Source organism: Lissotriton vulgaris, chromosome 12 (assembly GCF_964263255.1).
Source record: "Lissotriton vulgaris chromosome 12, aLisVul1.2, whole genome shotgun sequence".
NCBI lineage: Eukaryota > Metazoa > Chordata > Amphibia > Caudata > Salamandridae > Lissotriton > Lissotriton vulgaris.
The window spans coordinates 460,602,151-460,624,207 of NC_141700.1; the positions used below are offsets into that span (position 1 = coordinate 460,602,151).

The following is a 22,057-nucleotide window of genomic DNA, read 5'->3' on the forward strand; positions in this document are numbered from 1 at the left end:
AGATGGTGTCCCTGCTGTGCGGGTCCGTGTCCGTGTTTTGTCGCCCAAAGCAAGGACGCCCATCAGTGGAGTGATTGGTCTACCCTGCGTTTTGGCTGGAAGGGGGTTGTGTTGGACCCGGCCCTTTAGGCAGGTTCACCCCGAGACTTTTTGCTTTTTCCTAGCCTGCTTATGGAACCTGGTGTTGGTGATTTTAGGCCTCAGCGCCCTTTTTCACTGTGGTACAGTGTAAAGGACTTGAGCTCTCTGTGTATGTGTGGTGAGTGACCTGCCCTCCCATAGGAATGAATGGGGATCTGTATGCCCATGGTAGTTCCTGATGTGTGGGGAGTGCAGGGGCGAGTTTGGTATGAGAGAACTCGTGAGACTGAATGCTGCGAAATGGTATATGCGGCATGAATGTGTCTAGTCTAGAAGTGCCACTTTTAGAAGTTGGTATATTTGTGTAATTTGTGTCTGGCGTGTGATTGGCTGGTGAGCCTGGGTTAGGAGTGCCTGGGCCTGCTTGTGGATTGACTGTCTGGTTTGAGGGTGACAGGGGCTGGAGAGCCCAGGAGGTTGTCTGAGTCAGCCCATGGATGAAAAGCAGCATCTGCTGCCAGGGAAGTGGGAGGAGATGGCACCTGATAGTGAAGGGCTGTGCCTGCCAACCCACAATGCTGGCTCCACCCCCCGCTGGGCGACTGTCACCTCTGTCCCTGATACTGACAGGACTTCCCTATAACCAGTTCTAGCTGGTTCTCACACTGCCTACACAAGGACTTCAAAGACTTTTCTGTGTATAAGAAGGGGCTGTGTCCCCTTCCAATTTGTTCTTGTTTCTGACTTGAATCTACCAGGGGCGGGCGCTGCCCAGCCTCTGGACACCTGATGGACTTTCCTGGAGTCTTGGAGGACCCCTCTACCTTGCTTGGGCTGATGGGGGGACTTGGCTTTGCCCCCTGGGAATCTCTGGGACCTTTGCAGCATGGAGAAGCTGCATTTCCTTTCAGATAACTTTGTCTTGCTTTTGCCAGAGCTTCTTATAGCCTAAAGCGCCTGGAAGCGCTTTAGTTGCTGTTATAGCGCTAGGAGCGCTGTGGATTGGCCTTTAGCGCTTTACGTGCGAGTGCCGGTGCCCACCCGGCACCTTTATTTAATTATTTTTATAGATGGGTGCCACCCCATTTATTTCATTGCCTAACGGGTGCTCACCCCGTTTCTACTTTTATTTTGGATTTCGAAGGTGCCCACCCCTCGTTTTGCCACTTTGAATCACTGCCGCTGCCGGGCCGAAAACAGGAAGTCAGGCGGCATCGCGCCTGACTCCGGGCGGGACTTCCGGTTTGAAAAAGGAAGTCCCGCCGGCCGCCGAGCACTGATTGGGTGCCCGTCCGAGGAGAGGAGGCGAAGAGGAGTGATGGCTGCCCGGGGCTCCTGTGATCTGGAGGGAGCCCCGGGAAGAAGAGCTGAGGCGGCGGAAGGCGCAGGCGGGGCCCCGTTGGAGGAAGGAGAGCCCCGCGCTGCCCAGAGGAGCCCCTCGCTGCCTGAGGAAGCACGGTGAGTGCCTTCAAAGGGGAGGGGGCAGCCGGGGCACATTGCCGGTGCCCACCCCTCCCCTCCAGTGCAGGGCCCGAGTGGATGGGAGCCCGTGAGGCTCAAGGCGGCATATTTATGGTTTAAAGCCCCACGAGGGCTCGGGGGCATTGCGTGTTGTAGAGCCCGTAGGCTCTCCCGATGGCCCATGTCCTGCCCTCTGTCTAAGGGGGGCATAATTGGTGCAGCAGGGCGGCCCCGGTTGGCAGTGGGTCGCAACAACGTTGAAGTAGAGCCCAGAGAGGCTCTGAAGGGGCATTTTGATTTACGAGCCCAGCGAGGCTTGAGGGCCAACTTTGTGTTTAGAGCCACGGAGGCTCTAGGGGGCCATTTTTGAGATGTCGAGCCCCAGGAGATAGGCTCCACCGACCCCCACAGTTATTTACAGAGCCTGCTAGGCTTAGGGGGCATATTTGTTCAGAGCCTGTGTGGCTCCAGCATTTGGCAGCAGTGTGATGTCAGAGCCTGTGTGGCTCCAACGATTGAGCGTAGTTCTGTCCCTGAGGGCTAGTGAGAGCCCTGCCGCAGTTCTGCATCCCGTTTGCCCAGCAATCAGTGGGCAGCTGCACCGTTTAGGCGCAAGATGGAGAGTGAGTCCCTGAGAGGGACAGAGATGGCACAGAGGTGCCCGGCCAGTCACAGCTGCGCAGAACTTAGTTCCAGCTGCAGCGTTTAGGCCCTTGTGATGTTCCCAGGTGCCCAGCAAGTAGTGGGCACCTGCTACGTTTAGGTTTTGCGCCATTGGCGCACCCCTGACTGGCGCTGCTTGGCAGCGCGCCCTGACATTTGGACACAGGGCGTCTGAGCCCCAACAAGGCCAGTTGGCCTAGGGACTGCCACAGGTGGTGGCTTATGTAAGTTCTGCGCAATGTGATTTCTATGTTTTTAATAGTAATTGCCTACTGTGTGTTTTTGCGCTATTGTGTTGTTCTGGCACCTCTGAATGTTTTAGGCATCATGTGTCTTTCTTTCCCTGCGCTGCACCTCTGAATGTTTTATGCATCATGTGTCTTCTTGCGCTGCACCCCTGAATGTATTTTATTGCATCATGTGCTTTGTTCTTAACACCGCTGAATGTGTAAGTTTATGCATCATGTGTTTCTCTTTACTAATCCTCTGAATGTGTTTCATGCATCATGGGTAATGTGTTCCTTCCTAGACCCCTAAACGCTGTGTGATACTTAGGTGGTTGTCCTTACACCTCTGAATGTTTTAGGCATCATGTGTTTCTCTTTATTACTCCTCTGAATGTGTTTTCATGCATAATGGGTAATATGTTCTTGTTATACCCCTAAATGTATTTTATTCTTAGGCGGTTATTCTTTTTAGTACAGGTGGTCCTAGTGAGGTCCTGGTACCTGTTCCCAGTAGTTACTGGTTGTGATTTATAACTGTTACTTTGTGCTACAGTGATTTTATATTCTTTTTTTCTAATTTCTGACAGTATTTCATTTCTACTAAGTGCTGATTCTGATAGTGGCCCATGTGGCCCTGTTTTGTAAATAATCCCTTATGAATGTTGCCCGTGCCAGTTGGCACAATGTACATGTGTGATTTTTATCTGATGTGTTTCTACAATACAAAAGTTATTTTAATATAACCTTGTGTGGAGTCCCTTTTGTGGTGTGCCTAGTATGTTGTTGCTGTTGTGCGCTGGCGCAAATGCTTTACACATTGCCTCCGAGTTTAGCCTTACTGCTTGTGCCAAGCTACCAAGGGGGTGAGTAGGGGTTATCTTGGCGTGTGACTTCCTTGCCCTGACTAGAATGGTGGTTTCTGCCTGGCTTGGGCGTCAGCCTTAGCCTACCAGAAATAGCCAGTTCTGACAGGCACTGCCTCAGATTTATGCTATGTTGTAAATCTGGGGCAGTGTCAAAAACCATAGGTATTGTGTGGGAATATCCACAGCAACCTCCATGGAACGCCCTTTCATCGCAGAGTAAGACATTGCCATATTTACAAGGCATGAAAAGCCAAGCAGGGTGGCTTTGCGTGCTCTTGTAAATTTGGACCGGCACACTGAGCCTCCAGAGCTTCATAAAAGTGACGTTCTTGTGGCATAAAAGTGTTTCAGGGGCATTGTTAATATGCCCCTTAGTTCACTTGAGATGCCATGTGGAGTGTATGTGTGTGGATTGCTGGGTTGTTCAAACTACTTTTTTACTTATGGGAGAGATGTCGGTCATCTTGTCACCATTGTTGAAATGCTATGTGATTAATGCAGGGTCTATGGCACTGGGTCAGTTTTTACGTTGATTATGGATTCTACTCATTTGCTGTTAATTGGAATATATTTAATGCCTACCTTTGATATTGCCATCCTCATCACATCAGCTTTTGGTGCGGCTCAAATGTCTCATTTTGGTTGATCATGTTTTCAAAGCAACCTGCTATTTTCAGTGATAAATGGCTATTGCTGTCACCTGAGTATACGCTAGATGAAACTGGAAGGGGAAAGATCCGCACAATGTCCATCAGAACATAAAAAAGGTTACTGCGCGTTCTGTTTACTGAGGCAACGCTGATATTATCCTGCCAACAGCGAAAGAAAGGGATTTCGATAAAGCAAGTCTGATTTACTAAAAAAGCTCAAACTAATACCTATCGGAAATATATGTGTTGATCCTGCCCTCTGGTTTATTAATGTCTATACTGATACAAAAGACCATTACTCTGACTGTTCCTGCGCCACCAGTGTAGGAAAAATATTTCAATAAAGGAAAGCTGATTTACTAAAATATCTATAATACCTTTCGAAAACATTAGAGCGTTGATCTTGTCTGCAGGATTTAATTATTTCCATATTGATGCAGGTGACCAGTTTGTAGCTCACTTTGATGCTGAAGAAACGGACAGCAGGGCAGAAACTGGGCCTTATATCATCTCAGGTAAACTATGATTGTCGGGTCCCTGCTTTGTGGGTATAATTGTGCAGTTTTTAGTTCTTTCATGCATTGAGAATCCGAAATTGATGCACCTGTTTTGCTGTCATTTAATGGTTGGCCTGACTACTGTTTCCCTATTTGAAACACGCATTTAAGGGTGCCACCTGAGGGTTTGTACTTTATTATATACATTGTGTTATAGATTGGAAAATCACAATACCCCTAGGTTCATTGCCTTCCAATTAAACCTTTCTTCACCATCTTTTACAGGCCACGTTCCAAGCATTACATCCTTTAGACCTCAAGCCTAGAAACACCTAGACACTTAGTGAAATGAACACATCTAATTCCAGACCCCATCTGCACTCCCTGTTTTTTTAAATCAATACCTGGACGCCTAGGACAATTACCCAAGTCCACTAACGGAGGCTCGGTGGCGGGTACACTGGATCAATTCATCGTTAGAGCTTCATCTGTGTTAGCACGAGAAATTGAGATGACAGAGCGGAGGATTTCCCTAGACCCGGCCAACACAAAACGGTCATCCCTGGGCAACATTGCGCAGTCCAGAACTCCGAAACATCATGAAGCTGTAACCGTTATTAATAACTCTTCAGTTACGTGCTCCGACAGTGACTTAAGTAATCGGGTAGGTGAGCTTCTTGATGGGCACTTATTAAACACCACCAATAAGGAGAATAGGGTGCCTGGGGGGGTATCTTCGTTGGCTGAGTCAGAGGCTAAATCGTCTCTGCCGGATCCTATATTAGGAGCAATACCAAAAAGGAATATGACTGGTGGAGGTGCCAAGAGGGGAAAACAACTAAAAGGGCCTAAAGTTTTAAGTTCTGCTCAAACATCCATAGCGGATAATACCCCTGAAATAGTATTGCAGCTTGCGAACACTTATAGTATTAACACCTCAGTGGGCACTCCATTAGTCTTGGACGAGGGGTTCTGGTTGAAAGTTGGAGACATTGTAACATCTTCCATTCAAACAATTGCAGACAGATTAAAGGGCATTGAAGAAAGGTTGAAAAAATTAGAACAATTGATATTATCGAACCTTGAACTTAACAAAAAGAATGCCTTAACATCTGCAACTTTGATCCAAGAAAACCATCTCGCGCTCAATACAACTCGGCCTAGGTAGACAGGAATCATTTATGGAGTTGAAAAATAAAACTATACATTGGCTTAATGCCAATAGACCACTACCCATTCAAATACGTAGTAAGATCTTATTTGTACGTAGAGTAAACTGGGTAGGTGGGTCTAAGAAAACCAAATTGGGGGATTGTGTCATTGTAAATTTTGAAAACACGCAAGCTGTACGACATATTTCTGGTGGGTGGCCATTGTCCCTGGGGACAAAAATTCAGCCCCTTGATTTGTCATATTTCTACAGCTTTAATATGCAAAGATTTAATTCCGCAGACCAGGGGAGACCTCGGGACGGCTGGAATGGCATAAAATCTTTCAGGGGTAACCCTGTATATGAGGGAGCCGGGCAGGGGAAACTTTGGGATGGTTGGAATGGTATAACACCCTCATGGGGTAGTTTGGACTGTGAGGGATATGGTCTAGAACTGGGCTTCCCAACCAGCAACAGATTTAGCGCATTAGAAATGTTTGACTGACTCATCCCCAGCACTGCTACCCCCACCAATTCCAGGTATATGATGAAGGAAAAAGATCCGAGCAGACAACTTCGTGATAGGGAACTTCTCAAAGAAGTGAAGGGATTGGATAAAATCTACGTTCCTAATCACGAGAAGGATAAAAACATAAATCCTGACACTGAAGGAATATATATATATATACAACATATACAGCATAAATCCATTACTCCGGGCAGGTTACATCAATCTCCAATAAGCAAAAACAGTGAAATAGTTATGGGAAACGATCAACAGACCCTAGAAATTAATCAGCAATCTTTATCTTGTAATAATGTAACTGAAACTAATATCGCTAGAAGAAAGGAACAGGATATAGAGAAAGGTCATAGCATACAAATATTGTCCTGGAATGTCGCTGGGTTGTCCAATAAGATTAGGGACCCTGCCTGTCTTTCCTTTTTACAAGACTTTTCCATCAACTGCCTCCAGGAAAGCTGGCAGCGGGAGCCCATTCATGTTAATGGCTACTGCACTTTTCACACTCCAGCATTACAGTCTGTGAGGGGGAGAAATAAAAGGGGGCCTTTCCACCTATGTTTCAAATCTTATGAATAATACAATAACGGGATCAAATATTGATTCCGATTATTATCAGATCTAGGAGATGACCCTGGGTGGAAATCAAAAAACGGTCTTGATCAATCTTTATAATAACTTTCCAAAAGCGGAAATTAGCAAGGTTTTGGAATATATTTCCCAAACCATGCAAAACGTTGAAGAGAAGGACCCGGGCGATAGATGTGTCCTATGGCTGGGCGATTTTTATTGTTTTTTTATTCCCTTATAGTCATTTGGACATTTGCGGCTTAGATATCGGCAGAGATGGTCCCAACACACATTTTGTACACACAACACTGGGAAACCAACTAAACGACCTAGTTTTCCACTTAGATCTGGGCTTTGTAAACGAACTATGTACTCCACTGTTTCCTTTTGAACTCACATTTATTGGTAGGGGCTGCAAATCAGTTATAGATTTGGCGCTGATCTCAAATCGTCACTCTTGTCACGCATTCAACTACAAAACTTGCGATATGGCAATGAGTGACCATCTTCCAATCAGCCTTTCCCTCTTTTTTGCAAAGAACATTAGCAAAGAAAATGATCTTATAGATAATCTATATACATATAGATTAAGCCTTGCAAAGAGGAACGGTTATTCAATAAAGTGGAACAAAGTAGAGCCCATATCATTTTTGGAAACCCTTGTCGGAAACAAACAGCAAGATTTTGAAACCTGTCTTTCAGTGAATACTGATGATAACCTAGTCATTGAGGCTTTCGGTAATATTTCTGCGGAAATTAATAATCTCCTCACAGGCTCTCTGAATAAAGAGAAAAAGAAGACGCAAGGTTGGTTTGACAGGGCCTGCAGCAAGACCCAAGGCACATCTGTTGTCGGTACTTAAAAGCGTAACAAGAAATGTGGCTGAAATAAGGCATGCTAGAACCACGTATAAGCACGCAATTAAAACACGCAAGAACCAATTAAAGCAGGAGGCCTGGCATGCACTACATCAAGCCTCTTTGCTTAAAGATAACATCGGATTCTGGAAAGCAGTTAATGCCCCGTTTTTCTCTGATACTAACGCTGATCCCATGGAAGTGGCCAGCACCAAAGATGAGTGGGTGAGCTACTTTACAGAATTATATCAAAAAGATGAACAAACCGATGAACCTAGGATAGATCTGACTGGAGATAAGGAAACTGGCTCCCGGGGTTTATTTCCAATTAATATCGTTTTTTCATTAATGGAAGTTGAAACTGCTATTAAGGAGAGTGCATCAGGGAAAGCTCCAGGTCCAGATGGGGTGCCGGTGGACACATATAAATCCAAGAGCGAGTTATGGGCCCCACTTTTAACGAACGTGTTGAATGGCTGCAACAAACACGGGTTTCTTCTAACCTGGCAAGAAGCTATTGTGATCACAATCTTTAAGAAAGGTGATCGCAATCAGCCTAAATGTTAACGTCCAATCTCCCTTTTGGATTCATTAATGAAGGTGGCTGGGAGGGTTATACTCAATAATCTTCAACTCTGGGTGGAAGTGCAAGCTATTCTTTCCAAGTTTCAGTATGGCTTCAGGTCAGGGCTAGGCACCACCGAGCAAGGTTTGAACCTAGCCCTGATCATAGCAAAATATGTGGCAGCATAAAAAGAAAAGTTATTTTTAACTTTTGTCGACTTAAGTTGGACATTTGACTGCCTGAATCATGACAAATTATGGGGCATACTTTTCCAATTAGGCATTGACATCAATCTGCTGAATTTTATCAAAGAGTTATATCGGGGGGCAGGGGCAAAGGTGAGGTTTGGGAATCAAGGTGAATGTACTAATAATTTCCCAATAAAAAAGGGAGTAAGACAGGGATGTATACTTGCTCCCTTTTTATTTAATTTATACATAAATAGTATAGCTTCCTACCTCATCCAAGATAAACGAGATTATCCCAAAATTAAGAATGAACCAGTCCCCATTTTATTATATGCAGATGATGCAGTGATAATGGCACGGACTCAGGTAGGCCTGCAAAGATCTTTGACCAACTTTTCTAGCGATATGAATGATAGGAGCCTAAAAATTAATATAAGTAAGACTTTTACAATGTGTTGCACCACCAAGAGAAATCCAATATGTAAGATTTTTCTTTCAGATACAAAAGTGGACACAACAAACACCTTTTCTTACTTGGGAATTAATTTTCATAAAAAGGGGACTTGGTCTGCGGCAGTTCAGACCAGGAAACTGGCATTCTCACGTGCAATTGGAGCGGTGAGAAATTTTGGCAACAAACTGGGGGGCCGACCAGTATCAGTGTTACTTGATATATATAAATCCAAATGTGTATCGACTGCAACATATGGCGCAGGTTTATGGGGGTAGCGGGCATCCAAAATATACAGCTTTGCGCGAATGCATTTCTTCGCTACCTCCTAGCAGCCCCGGGTCTACCTCTACTTATGTGTGCCATCAAGAACTAGGATTGAATTATATTTTTGATCTTATCAAAGTAAATCCCATTCTTTTATGGCACAAGGTATGGTCCTCTGATGAGACTAGTCTAAATAGAGATATAATTACCGACTGTCTCAAACTTGACGGGGTTAACAACATTCATTGGATCATGTACATTAAGGAATTTTTAAACGATATTGGCCACCCTGAATATTTTGACTCCCCATCTTGTTTGGCGACCGTTTCTAGGAAGAAGCTGAAAGAAGCTTGCCTTTCTTCCCTAGAGAAGAAACAATGGCTGAAAGAGAAAGGCAAAACCTCAGTCATGGATAACCAATTAATTCTTCATGGCCAGGGGATTCAGCGATATTTGGTCCTTATTCATAGTACTTACTCCTGCATGTTACTTACACGCTTCAGGGGGGAGTTTTTGATTAGTTACATTTCCTGAGATAAACTCTTGGTCAAAAAGTCTGACTTTGTGCCCCTGTGACGACATGTCGGTGCAGTCAACATTACATTCTGTTTCATTCTGTAAATGTTATTCTTCGTTGAGAAAAAGGTTTTTAATCCCGCTGCTGAAAAGTGGGGCATGAGACAATTCAGACCGGCCTTCCTCAGATTACAAATGCTGGAAGATGAATTGATCATGCATTTAGTATCGTCTTTTTTAATGAATTAATTTAATCATTTAGAACTGTATATCCGTGTTGACATGTTTGTTATAATGCACTTTTTGCACTTTTCCTGAACATTAACTGTTCTTTTTTTAAAAATTGTTTTTATATTCTGTGCTTTTGTGATTCTTAAATGTAAAATCAAATAAAGTTCTATTTGATTTGAATTTGATTTGATTTAAATCCATATCCAACTGCCTGGACTAAAGTTAGAATTCATGGAATAAAGTTAGGTCCACTGACCTGAATATAGCTCAGTTCACACAAGTAGGAGTAAACATTTTCAATCAGCCACCCTCCCCCTAAACATCTCAAATCAAGAGGTTTAAGACTCACCAATCAGACTATCTAGTCCCCCACTCGCTGAGTACATAGCTCTTTTTAATAAATTAAATACTGAAGTCCAACACCGTTTAGTGCTTAATTAGTTACTAAAACACATTTAAACCTTGCAAGTTATGTGTTTTCGAAACTGTTCAATATTAGGAATGTTCTGGTCTAAGCATTTCTAGTGAGACAGATATTCATGCTCTTATGAAGTTTCTATCCTATCCTGTTAGTATCACTCAATGATGCCCCATTTAGTAATCTGCAAAGGTTTACTACATACACCATCAAGTGGTACAGAGATCATGAATCGTTGCAGGAGCTGCAGGCACTACCTGTATTTGTGGGCGCTAATGAGGGATTGATGTCTCCTGGCACAGAGGTGTGAATGCAAAATGGATAGATATGGGGTTTCGCCAGAGGATCATAGGAATACCCATTAATCGTTTGCACTGTCTTAGGTTAAGGGCTCGAAGATAAAATTCATTATTAACATCATGGAGTCCCGTTGATAGTGTACAATGTTTTTTTTCTCTCCCGTGTGGCAAAACTTTCATGCCATCGAAAATCTGCTCTTCTGATTACGGATATATGCAATGGATTTTATGTGTGAGAGAATTTTTTTATTTTGTATGCAGATTTATATAGCACGAACTCAACCCGAAGGTATTGGAGCGCTTTACATGAGCACCAGTTACGTTCCACAAGGACACATTTCTTTTTTTGGGGTGAGCACGGGGAGATTAAGTGATTTGCCCAGAATCTCAGGATGTGGACGCAACGCTCGAACCTTGGTTTCCAGCACCAAAGTCTGCAATCTAGCCATCAGACCTCATCCACAATTGTATTGTTTTCATTCTTTTCATGCTCTCCTTACTGTGTGTTTCTGCTTTTGCCGTGCAAGTATCACGATGTGGGATCATTTATTTGTATTTGGACATGGGGGAGGAAAGATGAAAGATGGAAGCCTAAAGATAGAATCCTAATGGTATGCGTTGGCTAAATTATATCTCTATATACCAATAAATGTACTAACAAAAAAAAAAAAGACTGTCGAAGTGCCACCATCTCCTTCAGAATTTCTCACACACGTCGACGGCTTCATAGGGAAAAGCAGCTGCCAGAGGTAGTACAGCCACATTGTCCGCTGGGCCAATCACAATGTGCCTTCCCTACACAGAAAATGACATTAAAAAAAAAAATATGTAAACATGACCATACAGGTGTGTTTAAATAAATTGTGAAATTTGTCAAATTAAAAACATATGCATTACACATCATTGGGCTAAGTGAAATGCAATATAATGTAGAAATTGCACCAAACAAGGTATAACGTTGACTTTTTAAATACCTTTAAAAGCAATACCAGGGGGGGCGTTGCCAAGATGGCGGAGTGAGCGGTCGCACTCTCTGCGAGCTCCTGTAAGCCTGGGCCCCATGACCGCTAATATTTGCTGATCTCCCTCCACATCGCCGGTGATCGGCGACGGGCGGTGGGAAGCACCCAGCGACACTACCCAGAACATCGACAGACCCCGTAGCAGCAGCGGCGGGGCCTCGGAAGCGTAGCCGGGCGAAGCATCGGCACAGTGAGAGGGCCGGAGACTGAGGCGGCGAGTGTCCTAGAGCTGGGACACCAGGCCGGAGGCGTCCTGGAGAAGCACGGCCCGCCTGGCGTTGAGGGCTGAACCCTGCCTGAGTACTCAGCGAGACCCGGAGTCTTGGGGCAGCCGTTGCCCGGGAGCAGCAGAGCCGGGGCAAGGGCCTCGGTGAGAGACACTACGCGAGACCGGGGCTGCGGCCTATGCGTCGGCCCCCAGCGTTGCTCTGCGGATCCCCCTCTGCTTGCCGCGACTCACCGGAGGAGGTGGAGAGGATCTGGACGGCTTGCCTGACGCAGCAGACGACCCCAGCCACCGTACTGAAGCCCCGGGAGAGCAGCTGAGGGTAGCGGCGGCGCTGGGCTCGTGGGCAACGACGATTGAGGCCTGAGGCTGAGCCTTGCCCCTCACCATCCGGCATAGGGAGGCCAGTCACCACAGCAGACTACCCGGAGACGATCCGGGCCCCTTCATATTCGGCTGAGGGAGCATAGTGGACTTGCAGCGTGGCGAGAAATGACCGGCCGTGCTGGCGGCCCAGCTCAGGGACATAATAAGCATCGGAGGTGGTGGTGCGGCGACCAAGCCTGGACTGAGGTGCCGGAGGGCCTACTGAGGCCGAGACTGATCGTGGGGTGACCGAGGCTGAAAGGAGAGCGCTCGGGGGCCGGAGGCCGGTTTGCATACCGGTGGTGGGCGCTTTGCGCACCAAGTGCCCGAGGAATCGACGACATCTTGACGGGTCGAGAAGACGGCGGGAGGTTTCCTGTCACGGCCACCCTGGAGCTGGTGCCGGCCGCATCCCCTCGGCTGGGGATCAGGAGGACATAGAAGGCCTGGAGTTAGAGGTGAGCGGATCGCTGGGTCCCCTGAGCGTGTAGCGGAGGAGCTGGGTGCCGTATTCACCGGTTTGTTGGTGGTCTCGGGGCTGCGCGGACCAGCGCCACTGACCAGCGTCGCGACTGGTCACCTAGGGTGCAGCTTCTGCTCATAGAATGGCTAACAACCAAGGGAACAAGAAGGGAGAGCGGACATTGCCAGAGATGCTGGGTAAAGGCTCCGCGAAGCAGGAAAAGGGACAGCACTCCCCGGGCCATTCCTTTTTTTTTTTGAGAGAAGTGTATCTGAGTTGTATGAGGATGATGTTCAAAGTTCAAAGAGGTTTATTGCATAATTAATTAAAATCATTACAATTTCCACATGTCAATATTATGATACAAAAATATATACTACTAGAAAAGATTGGACTCTTCCTTTGTTAAAATGGTATAACACTGTTAAAACGGGTTTCTTCTAGGGAAACTCCCACCGTCTTTTAGAGGTCAGAATGTTATTAAGTGTTTGTGCAAGGGTTACCAGTCATTGGGATCAAGGCAGAGATATTACACCGCTTATTTCACCGTGTCCTTGTTCCACAAGACTCAGGCATTTATTCACTTCTGCCAGGAATTTTGTTCCCCGGCATGCCAAAATAATTGAACTCCCTCCTAGCCAATAAGTTACCGCTTGCCTGCAGGTGCGGATTTTTAACTTGTTGCAGATCTGTTTTAGTAATCTTCGACGCTGTGCCAGGAGAGCCGGACAGACGCACAAGAAATGGGCTAATGATTCAGATTTATAGCCGCAAAGTCTACAACTCTCAGTCTGATGTTTACCTTTCCACGATGGTACTAAGTCTTTCGAAGTGTGCATTCCCATCCTATAGGCTGTAAAAGCTCTTTTTATGTGCACATTAAAATGAGAGGTTAAATATGCGTGCGGTCGTCCAGCTTTGAAGGAGTTGATTATGGTCCAACCATGTCGCCGCTTGAGAAGTAACGCTTTGTCTTCTTGAAAAGATTTCGTCCTTGCTGCCTTGTTGGCTAAACTACTTATGGTTGCTTTGTCCCTCACAGATTCCCAAGTTCTTCCAACCCCAGCTCTTTCACACAGGTTTTCAGGTATTTTCCCCAAGGGCAAAGGGTTCCAGTCGCTCCTTCATTTTTTATGGCTTCCCAGTTTAGCCAATCCATTGAAACCGGATCTGCAGATCTTAACTTATGACACAGTTTTATGAAGCCGCTCATGCTCCTATATTTCTGGTTTTGCAGCCCGAATTCCAGCCTTACTTGCGGGGCTGAAGCACTTTTTGGAAGGTTAAAGACTGCTTTGTAGATTTTAGTTTGAAGCTCGTTTAGTAGATCTGTTTCCTTGCCGCACCAGGTGACAAGACCGTAAGATAATGATGGTAAAATTTGAGCCGACATGACCTTCAAGAGATGACTATAGTTCGGGCAATTCATTTTTGTTTTTAGCAACCGGTAAGCAAAGATTAGACTTTGGGCTTTTGCTCGTATAGCAGTTTTGTGCTCCGATAGTTTTGCTCCCTGAGATATTGTTACTCCAAGGTATTTATACGAACCTTGTTCGTTCACCTTCGTCCCGTTGAACGACCATGTGTAACTAAGTTTTTTTGAGTCTACTAAACGTACCACTTTGGTTTTTTCTTTGTTTAAGTCGAGTCCTTCTTGTTAAGTACACTGATAAGATATTTAAAGCTCTTTGTAGACCAACTGGGGTTTTACTTAGTAGGACTATGTCGTCTGCATATTGCAGACAGGGAATTCGCCGGTTTGCCAATGACGGAGGATGCACCTCGTCTGTGTCCAATACTGTTGCGAGATCAGAAAGGAAAAGGTTAAAAAGGGTGGGGGCTAGAACACAGCCTTGTTTTAGGGCCTGGTATGTTGGTATGTTCCTTGTTGTGTAAGCTCCATCACCCAATTTAACCTTTGCCCATGTATCTTCATGCAAAACTTTTATTGCCTGTATTAATTTTGATGGCGTCCCCCAAAGCTGCAGTTTGTCCCAAAGACGCTCTCGGTTTACTCTGTCGAATGCAGATTTGATGTCAACAAAGCAGGCGTATAATCGTGTGCCCTTTACTGTTGTTCGGTCCATTAGTAGTGACAGGCAAGTTAAGTTGGTGATTGTCCCCATATTCCTCCTGAATCCTGTCTGGAACCAAGGGATTCTCTGGGATTCTTCAATCCAGTCTTGCAGTTTAAGGAGGATACAAGAGGCATAGAGCTTTGCTTCAACGTCTATCAATGATATAAGTCTGTAATTTGTTGGGTTGCCGTGGTCGCCTTGTTTAAATATTGGATGAACCACGTTTCCCTTCCATGATGCAGGTACCTGTGTGTCGTGATAGATTTGATTAAACAGTGGTGTCAGGGTTTCTGCCCAAAATTCCGGGTCGTGTTTGAAGATGGCATTGGGCAGTCCGTTCGGGCCTGGTGCTCCTTCAGCTTTTAGCCTGTTGATGATTTTACAGAGTTCCCCTCTGGTTGTTAATTCTGGGACTGTTATTTCCTCTGTTAGGCAATCATTTATCACCGGTCCTTCTGTGCCTGGATTGCAGATTTCCAACTGGCCTTTCTCTACTATGTTTGTTTTCCGCATATTATTTGGGAGGCCTGTTGTTGTTATGCAGTAAAGGGATTGCACGTGTTGAGACCAAGCGTCAGCTCCTACTCCCGCTTCCTGATGGAGTTTTTGTCCTTTATTTAGGTCGTTAATGATGCCCCAAAATTCTCGACTGTTGGGGTGTTTTCCTGCACTTAGCAATCTGTTCCATAGCTTCTCATTGTAGGCGGATTTTGCGATGTTTAGTGCCTTCCTATTAGTGCTTCTGGCATCTGTCAAAACTCCTTTGTTTGTTTGTAGCCCCAGTTTTTTTTCCCGAGCAAGCTGACGAACAGCATTTGCTACCTTCCTTTTCTTTGTTCTTAGTTCGTTGGTAAACCAGGGCTCTTTTTTAGAGGTAGACTTACTCAGTACACCTGGAGTTGCAGGAAATTTATGAAGCAGGTTCAGGACCAATAGCTCCCAGTTTTTTACGAGGTCCTCCTTTTTTTGCATCCCTAACTTGGATTTTCGAGCAATTGCGGCACGCTGGATTTTTTCCAGCATTTCTCCTCTCCATTTTAGTTTCTTTAAATTGAATTTAGCGGCTTGGTGAAGCAGACTTGGTAATTTCGGTGCCAGGTTGGGCGCAGTGTTTAAAGAAGTTATTTGGGGGAAGTGGTCGCTTTCTGGTCGTTGGACAATTTTGAAGGTCTCAATGTCTGGAATTAAGACATCACTTACTATTGTGTAGTCGATTGTTGAGTGAGCCCTTCCGCTCAGGAACGTAATACCAGCCGGCCTATCCCCCGTCGTGTTGCCGTTTAGAACCGTCAGACCCAGGACTTTTGGGTTGAAGGCTAACCTAAGACCTCCTTTGGGCAGTCGCGTGGTTTCTTTTGCCCTCAATTTTCCAATGAGATCACAGTTGAAGTCCCCTGAGATTAGTAGAGGACATCCTAGGTATGTTTTTTGCATCGTTTTAATCAGCGATGTCAGGCACATTTGTTTTTCTTGTTGTAGATTACGATCCGGGTGGATATAGACGTTGAGGATTATAATTTGCCATTTTTTGTGCCCAGCTGACATAGATTCAGTGATTCTGATCACTTGTACCCAGTTGAGTCCTATGTCCAGTGCTTCAGAGGACCAGTTGAATTTTTGAGTGATATGAGTTGATAGACCACCCCGGGGGTGTCCAAAATTTGAGTGTCTTTCTGCAGGGATGTGATGGGTCTTAAAGCCTGGTATTACACTTGGTGCTAATTTCCATGTCTCCTGAATCAGGATTATATCTTGATTGGAAAAAAAGGATTGAGTTTCGTGGTCCAGCTCCATTTTGTGGAAACCATGTACATTCCATGTGCATACTGTGATTTTTGTTGAAATAGTTTTTGCACTCTGTGTTTCCTCCCTCCTACGTGGAGACGGAGAAAAATGTGTCTCCGTGTTAGGGTCCCTTTTTACACAGAAACCTTGGGACCCAGGACCAGTCTGTTATGTCCCGGCCGGGCTGCCTAGTTGGTTGATTGTGGTCTGTCGAGTTTACTCCTTCCGTTTCACTTGCAGCGGCTGGAGAGGTAGCACGGGCTCGAAATAGACAGGAGAACGGAGGACGTTTTTCCCCGTTATCCTTTGTTTCATTATGGGTGGTTTTTTGTAACGGAAATGGGTATCTTGGGCTTGTATTTCTTAAAAGCGAGATTCCCCATGTTTCAAAGTGATCTCTTGTGGGGAATATCTTGTCCGCGATGGCTTTTGAAGCCCACGTTGTGACAGTGACTTCAGATTGCATATGCTGGGGGATTCTTTTGAATTCAATGGTCAGAAGGTCCTGTGATGTTATCTCATTTAACTCCTCTATTTCCTGGAATAATCTTAGCAGGTTGCCCCGGTTTAAGAAGTCCTGAAGCCCCTCTGATGAGTATTCCGGGATGAATGTTAAGTTGTGTGGTGTTATTTCAGAATGATGAAGGATTTTTTTTGCGTATTTAGACTGTTGTGACTTCGTATTTTCGTTGGTTTTGGAAGATGATGCGAAGGAGTTTAGCCCCTGGTCCATAATTGCTGACGACATCTGATCGGAAGTGCTTTGAATTGTACCTGAGTTGTAGTAACCCTTTGAAAGAGAGTTACGCCGAGTTTGTGATAGGGCACAGGTGCGCTGCTTTTCCGAAACAGTAACGCACATGCGGATAGGTACTGTTTTTTGCTGTGGTCCTTGAGATTCTACTGACTTATTATTTGGGAGGAATCCCAATTTCTGACAGCTGAGCTGTATTCCGATGGGCTGCGGACTATTAATGTTGGCCGGGTTTGACTGACCTTGTCCCCCTATGTGGTCTCCCGTGTTTTCTATAGGCCTTATTTGCTCTGGGCTTCCATTTTCGGTAATCCTTGTAGGGTCGGTGATTCGTTCCATGTTAGTCCGGTTGATTTTTGGAACTGATGGTCTTTCCCTTGGGCCGCTAAGAGCTTCGGATAATACCAATTTCGTTATGCTTTGATGGTTAACAGATGTAATGGTTGTACTCTGCCTAGGTTTGTCCACCCTCGGGGGTGTTTGGGACTCTTGCATCACTGGCATCTGAGTTGAACCTACCTTGCCTTCTTGGAACGTGGTGGGACAATCAGAATTGGAGACCTGAGCGGTGTTTACGTTAAAGATTGAAAACAGCTTCCCTGGGTCTGAGACTTGTCGCTGCTTATACTTTAGCCTGGCTTTCCTGGCCTTTTTCTTTTGTCTCTTGGTTGCTGTTTTTTCCTCCTTGACGGCAATTTTTTCCTCTTCAATTAAAATTTGGGAGGACAAAGCTGGTTCCTGATTTTGTACTGATCTATCTTGCCCCACTTCCCTTGAGATGTGTGTTGGGTCCTTTGGTTGATTACTGGTTGGATGCTCCTTTGAGATCGACCTGTTGCGGGAGTATAATATTTCCGGATTGAATTTTGTGGACTTTTCAACTGAGTTGTGGGGTTGTCTTACCTCCCATAGAATGTCCGTCAGAATTGCTGGCAAACTTGCTAGTTTTTCAATTATTGAGCCACAACCACAGCAAAGCTGTTGTTTTTTAAGCTCTGATTGAGTTTCTAGTTTCCCTTGGGTTCTTAATAGTGAGGTAAGTGCGTCCATTTTTAAGTTTAAGCCCGCAATGTGGCCTGCCACCAAAGTAATAAGGTCAATCTGCACCTCCATTTTATTCGATTGAAAGTTCAGAGCTTTAATAGCTTGGTCTAAAGAGTTTAGTAAGGACTTAATCCAAGTAGGCGACTGGTCTTCTTGGGACTCATTTGAAACTTTCGAGTCAATGACCATCGGACTGCCTGACGAGATGGTGATTGGTGCAGTATTGTTTATGTAGGGGTCGTTTATTGTCATGTTGTTACTGTTGTTCATGGAGAGGTTTTGGTGGTTTCTTTTTTCTACTGGCCCTCGAGGGGTAGACATTGCCAGACCCAGACTCGGGTAAAGATTTTTCGGACATGGCTCGGATCGTAATGCTCTACCTTGGGTTTCTAGGTACATTGATATCCTTTCCGTCAGTTCTTCCAATTCGGAATCATTTGACAAGAACAATGGTTTGTGCCACGGGTCACTTTCAAGCATGGATTCTGCGTGTAGATTGGCCTGGCTTTTTGAGCCCTCCTTAGATTTTATCGGACTCTTTGGATCATTTACTTCCACCACTTCAGTTGGTGTTATACTGTCCTGGGGTCTTGTCGGACCTGTAGGATCATTTACGTTCGCCACATCGGTTGGAATTATACTGCCAGTTGTTATCCTACTATGGTCCTTTGTGGTGTCATCCTCCGCGGTGTGCTTTTGAGCTTCTGAGTGTTCGTTCTCCCCTTCTTGGGCATTTAGATGGTGTACTTGTGCGGCAGTTGTCAGTATGCTCCCCTTGGGTTGTGTACAGGAGATTGGCCCGTCGCTCGTACTTGACTTGTTTTTGTCCAGGGGGGGTAGAACGTTAATTGAAAAAATTGGATTTGGTAAGTTACTTGCTTCGGCTGTAGACGTGTAGATCGCTGCAATTGGGTCCTTTAAGTAGAAGAATTTTAAGAGCCCTGACTTGCTTGAGAATTTTGACGTTGATTCGGGAGTGGGTGCTGAGACCAGCCTCTCCCTTTGGTCGACTTGAGCCCCCGAAGATGTTTCCGCTATGTTTGACTTCTTTGAATTTTTCGAGGGCTTCTTGTTTTCCACCGGTCGTCTCGTTCTCCCCGACCTCATTGTCCCCCGATTAGGGCTCTTTACCCACTTCACAGTTCAGCACAGCTTTGTCTTGATCACCCTCTACCTGCGTGGATGTACTACAGGTGCTTGCTGTCTGGGTGCCTCTGTTTTGGCACACCGCAGGACACCTCCTCAGGCTACCTCGGCTTCCAACTACTGGGTACCTGGGGTGGGTTTAAGGGTTTTGGTTTAGTTTTGGGATTTCCCCCTGGGAATTTGCTGTGGGTGAGCTGGGCGGTGCTAGTTAGGTTAGACGGGCTCCCCTTCCACCTACTGCCTTTTGCGGGGGTGCGCTCTCACCTCACTCCTTTTGTTGCCTCCTGCCTGCTTCTTGCCGTGGTTTTCCTCTCTCCTCTCTCCTCTGTTGGGAGACGCTGCTGACAGCTGTGAGCCGACTGCCTGGGTCACTGGGTCCCTGGGGCTGGGGGCCCTCCTCCGCTGCTGGTTTTCGACCCTGCTCTGGTCGGTTACTGCAGCTGCAGTCTTCAGTCTGCCCCTCACTCGTGCTGCTCAGTGCAGAATCCTGCTGCACCTGGGGGAACCTGGCTGCTGGCTGATTTTTGGACTCGCAGCCTCTTCACCCAGCACGAGGCTGCAGGACAGTTTAACTTATGTAACTTCTGGGAGTGTTATTTCAGAAGAAAGCACTTTTCAGTGGGGAACATTTTCTTTGTGTCTCAACAGTCACGGTGCGGTGCGGGGGGGCGTTGTTCTCACAGCGCTTTTGGTCAGCGCTCACGCCCGACCACACCCGTAGCCACCTCTCCTCTGCTCTGCTCAGCTTGCACTGCGTCTGGGTGGCACCTTGTACTTGCCTTGTACTTGTCACCTGGCACCGTGACTGATTTCAAAACGCGGCCGACGGGCGGGCAAGCAGGACTCCCCCAGTCCTGAGGACTCGCCTCACCCACCGCTACCGACCTCCGACCTCCTGGGTGCAGCTTCTGCTCTGCTGTGCTCTGCTGTGCTGCTCTGCTGCTCTGGGGCCGCACACGCGATCGCCACCTAGCGGTCCTGGACAGTATTCCCGAGACTCGATCACAGCACAATATTGCATGTAACGATCCGGGCCATTCAAGCAACTCCCAGGGGGCGAGCGGAGGGGAACCCCCGGTCACCAGATCTTCCCTGGAGTCTCTTTTCAGTTCCCTTAGGGAGGATTTCCAAACGCTGAAGCAGGAAGTGGCCGGAGAAGTTCGAGAAGTGCGGAGGGAGCTCGATGGCCTTGGTGAGAGGGTGACTACGGTGGAGGAAGCAGGGCACACTCGGGACGAGGAGATCGCGCAGCTGCATCAGGAGGTGATACGATTAAGGGACCAACAACTTAACCTTCAGGCTCATAATGAGGACCTTGAGAACCGGTCCTGAAGAAACTACATTCGGGTCCGGGGAATTCCGTCCAGAGAAGAGGGGGAGGACGTGGCTGGGTACCTGAGGGACTTGTTCAGGGAGATACTGGGTGAGCCGGATGATTTCCCCATCAGAATTGACAGGGCACATGGAGTGGGCCTGGCACGTCGGACCTCGGCACCACCCCCTGATATCCTAGCCTTCCTGCCGGACTTCCCTCTGAAAGAGCGGATCCTCTGTGAAGCGCGAAAGAAGCAATCCTTGCGTTTCCGGGGGCACCAGGTGGCCCTTTTCCAGGATCTATCGGCAATCACATTGCAGAAACGCAGAGCCTTCAAAATCGCAACTGACTTCTTACGAGAGCACGACACGCAGTACTCCTGGGGCCACCCTTTCCGCCTCATCTTCCGGTGGAACGGGACTCTGCACCAGCTTCGCTCCCTCCAGGATACCTGCGGAGTGTTGGGAATCACCGCGACGGACGAAGATGCGCCCACCCCACGTCGAAGACGTATTACTAGAGATGGCTGGCAGACAGTCCCTGGTCCTCTACATCTTCCGCGCGACCAGACTCACCCACTATCCGAGCAGAAATGGACAATGCTGTGCGGGAGGTGGCCTGGGACACGGCGTCTGGTGACATTGCACTGACGGCCTGAGAGAACTCCGGGGGGAGATCGACATTGCCTCATCAACAATGCAGGTTTGGGGGTTCGGGGGAGGGGGGGCGGCGGGAGGGCGTGTTGTGGCTGGACGTCCACTTCATTAACTTTCCACAGACTTGTCCGTTGAGAACTGGACTGGGACAATAGGGTTTTGGGAACAGTTGGTGGGATGGGATGGGGGGAAGAGGGGTGTTGGGACAGTTTTGGGGTTGGGCTGGGGAGAGAAGATTGGAGGGGTGGGGATGGGGTGTTTTGGGTAGGGGATGGGGAGTTGGAAGGGAGGGGGTGGGTCGTCCAGTGCACTATGCAGGTCCTAGCAGCTTTGGCAGCACTCATATACCTTGCCTTGTTCAGGCGGGGAATTTACGCTTTCATCTACACCTTTTCCTATGCCTTCCGGCGCTTTTAAGGTAGTGACCCTTAATGTTAGGGGCCTCAACAACCCGCTCAAAAGGCGGGCAGTACTGTTTCTTCTATAGAGCACTCAAGCCGATGTCTGTCTCCTCCAAGAGACACACCTACTAACACGAGACACACATAGACTGCGCTCGCATAAATTCCCGACACAGTTTTTCTCTTCCAGCACCACTAAGACAGCGGGGGTTGCAATCGTGGTGGCCAGACACTTTAAGGGGGAAATTCTTCACAAACAAGCAGAACATAAAGGCCGGCTGTTAGCCTACCGGTTTAGGATTGGAAGTATCACTTTTACA

General features: G+C 46.7%; 1 protein-coding gene across 2 annotated transcripts in view; it reads left to right on the top strand.

Moving 5' to 3' along the window:
- The window catches only part of LOC147676775 (zinc finger protein 777-like), a 623,696-nt gene that overhangs the window by 557,866 nt on the left and 43,773 nt on the right, over positions 1 to 22,057 (top strand). The window contains exon 6 of one of the 2 annotated variants that reach the window (XM_086945208.1): positions 4,389 to 4,463. The exons of the other annotated variant lie outside the window; for it this stretch is intronic. Coding sequence (XP_086801334.1) covers positions 4,389 to 4,463 — 75 coding nt within the window. The remainder of the gene's footprint in view (positions 1 to 4,388; positions 4,464 to 22,057) is intronic. 2 annotated transcript variants of the gene reach the window in all.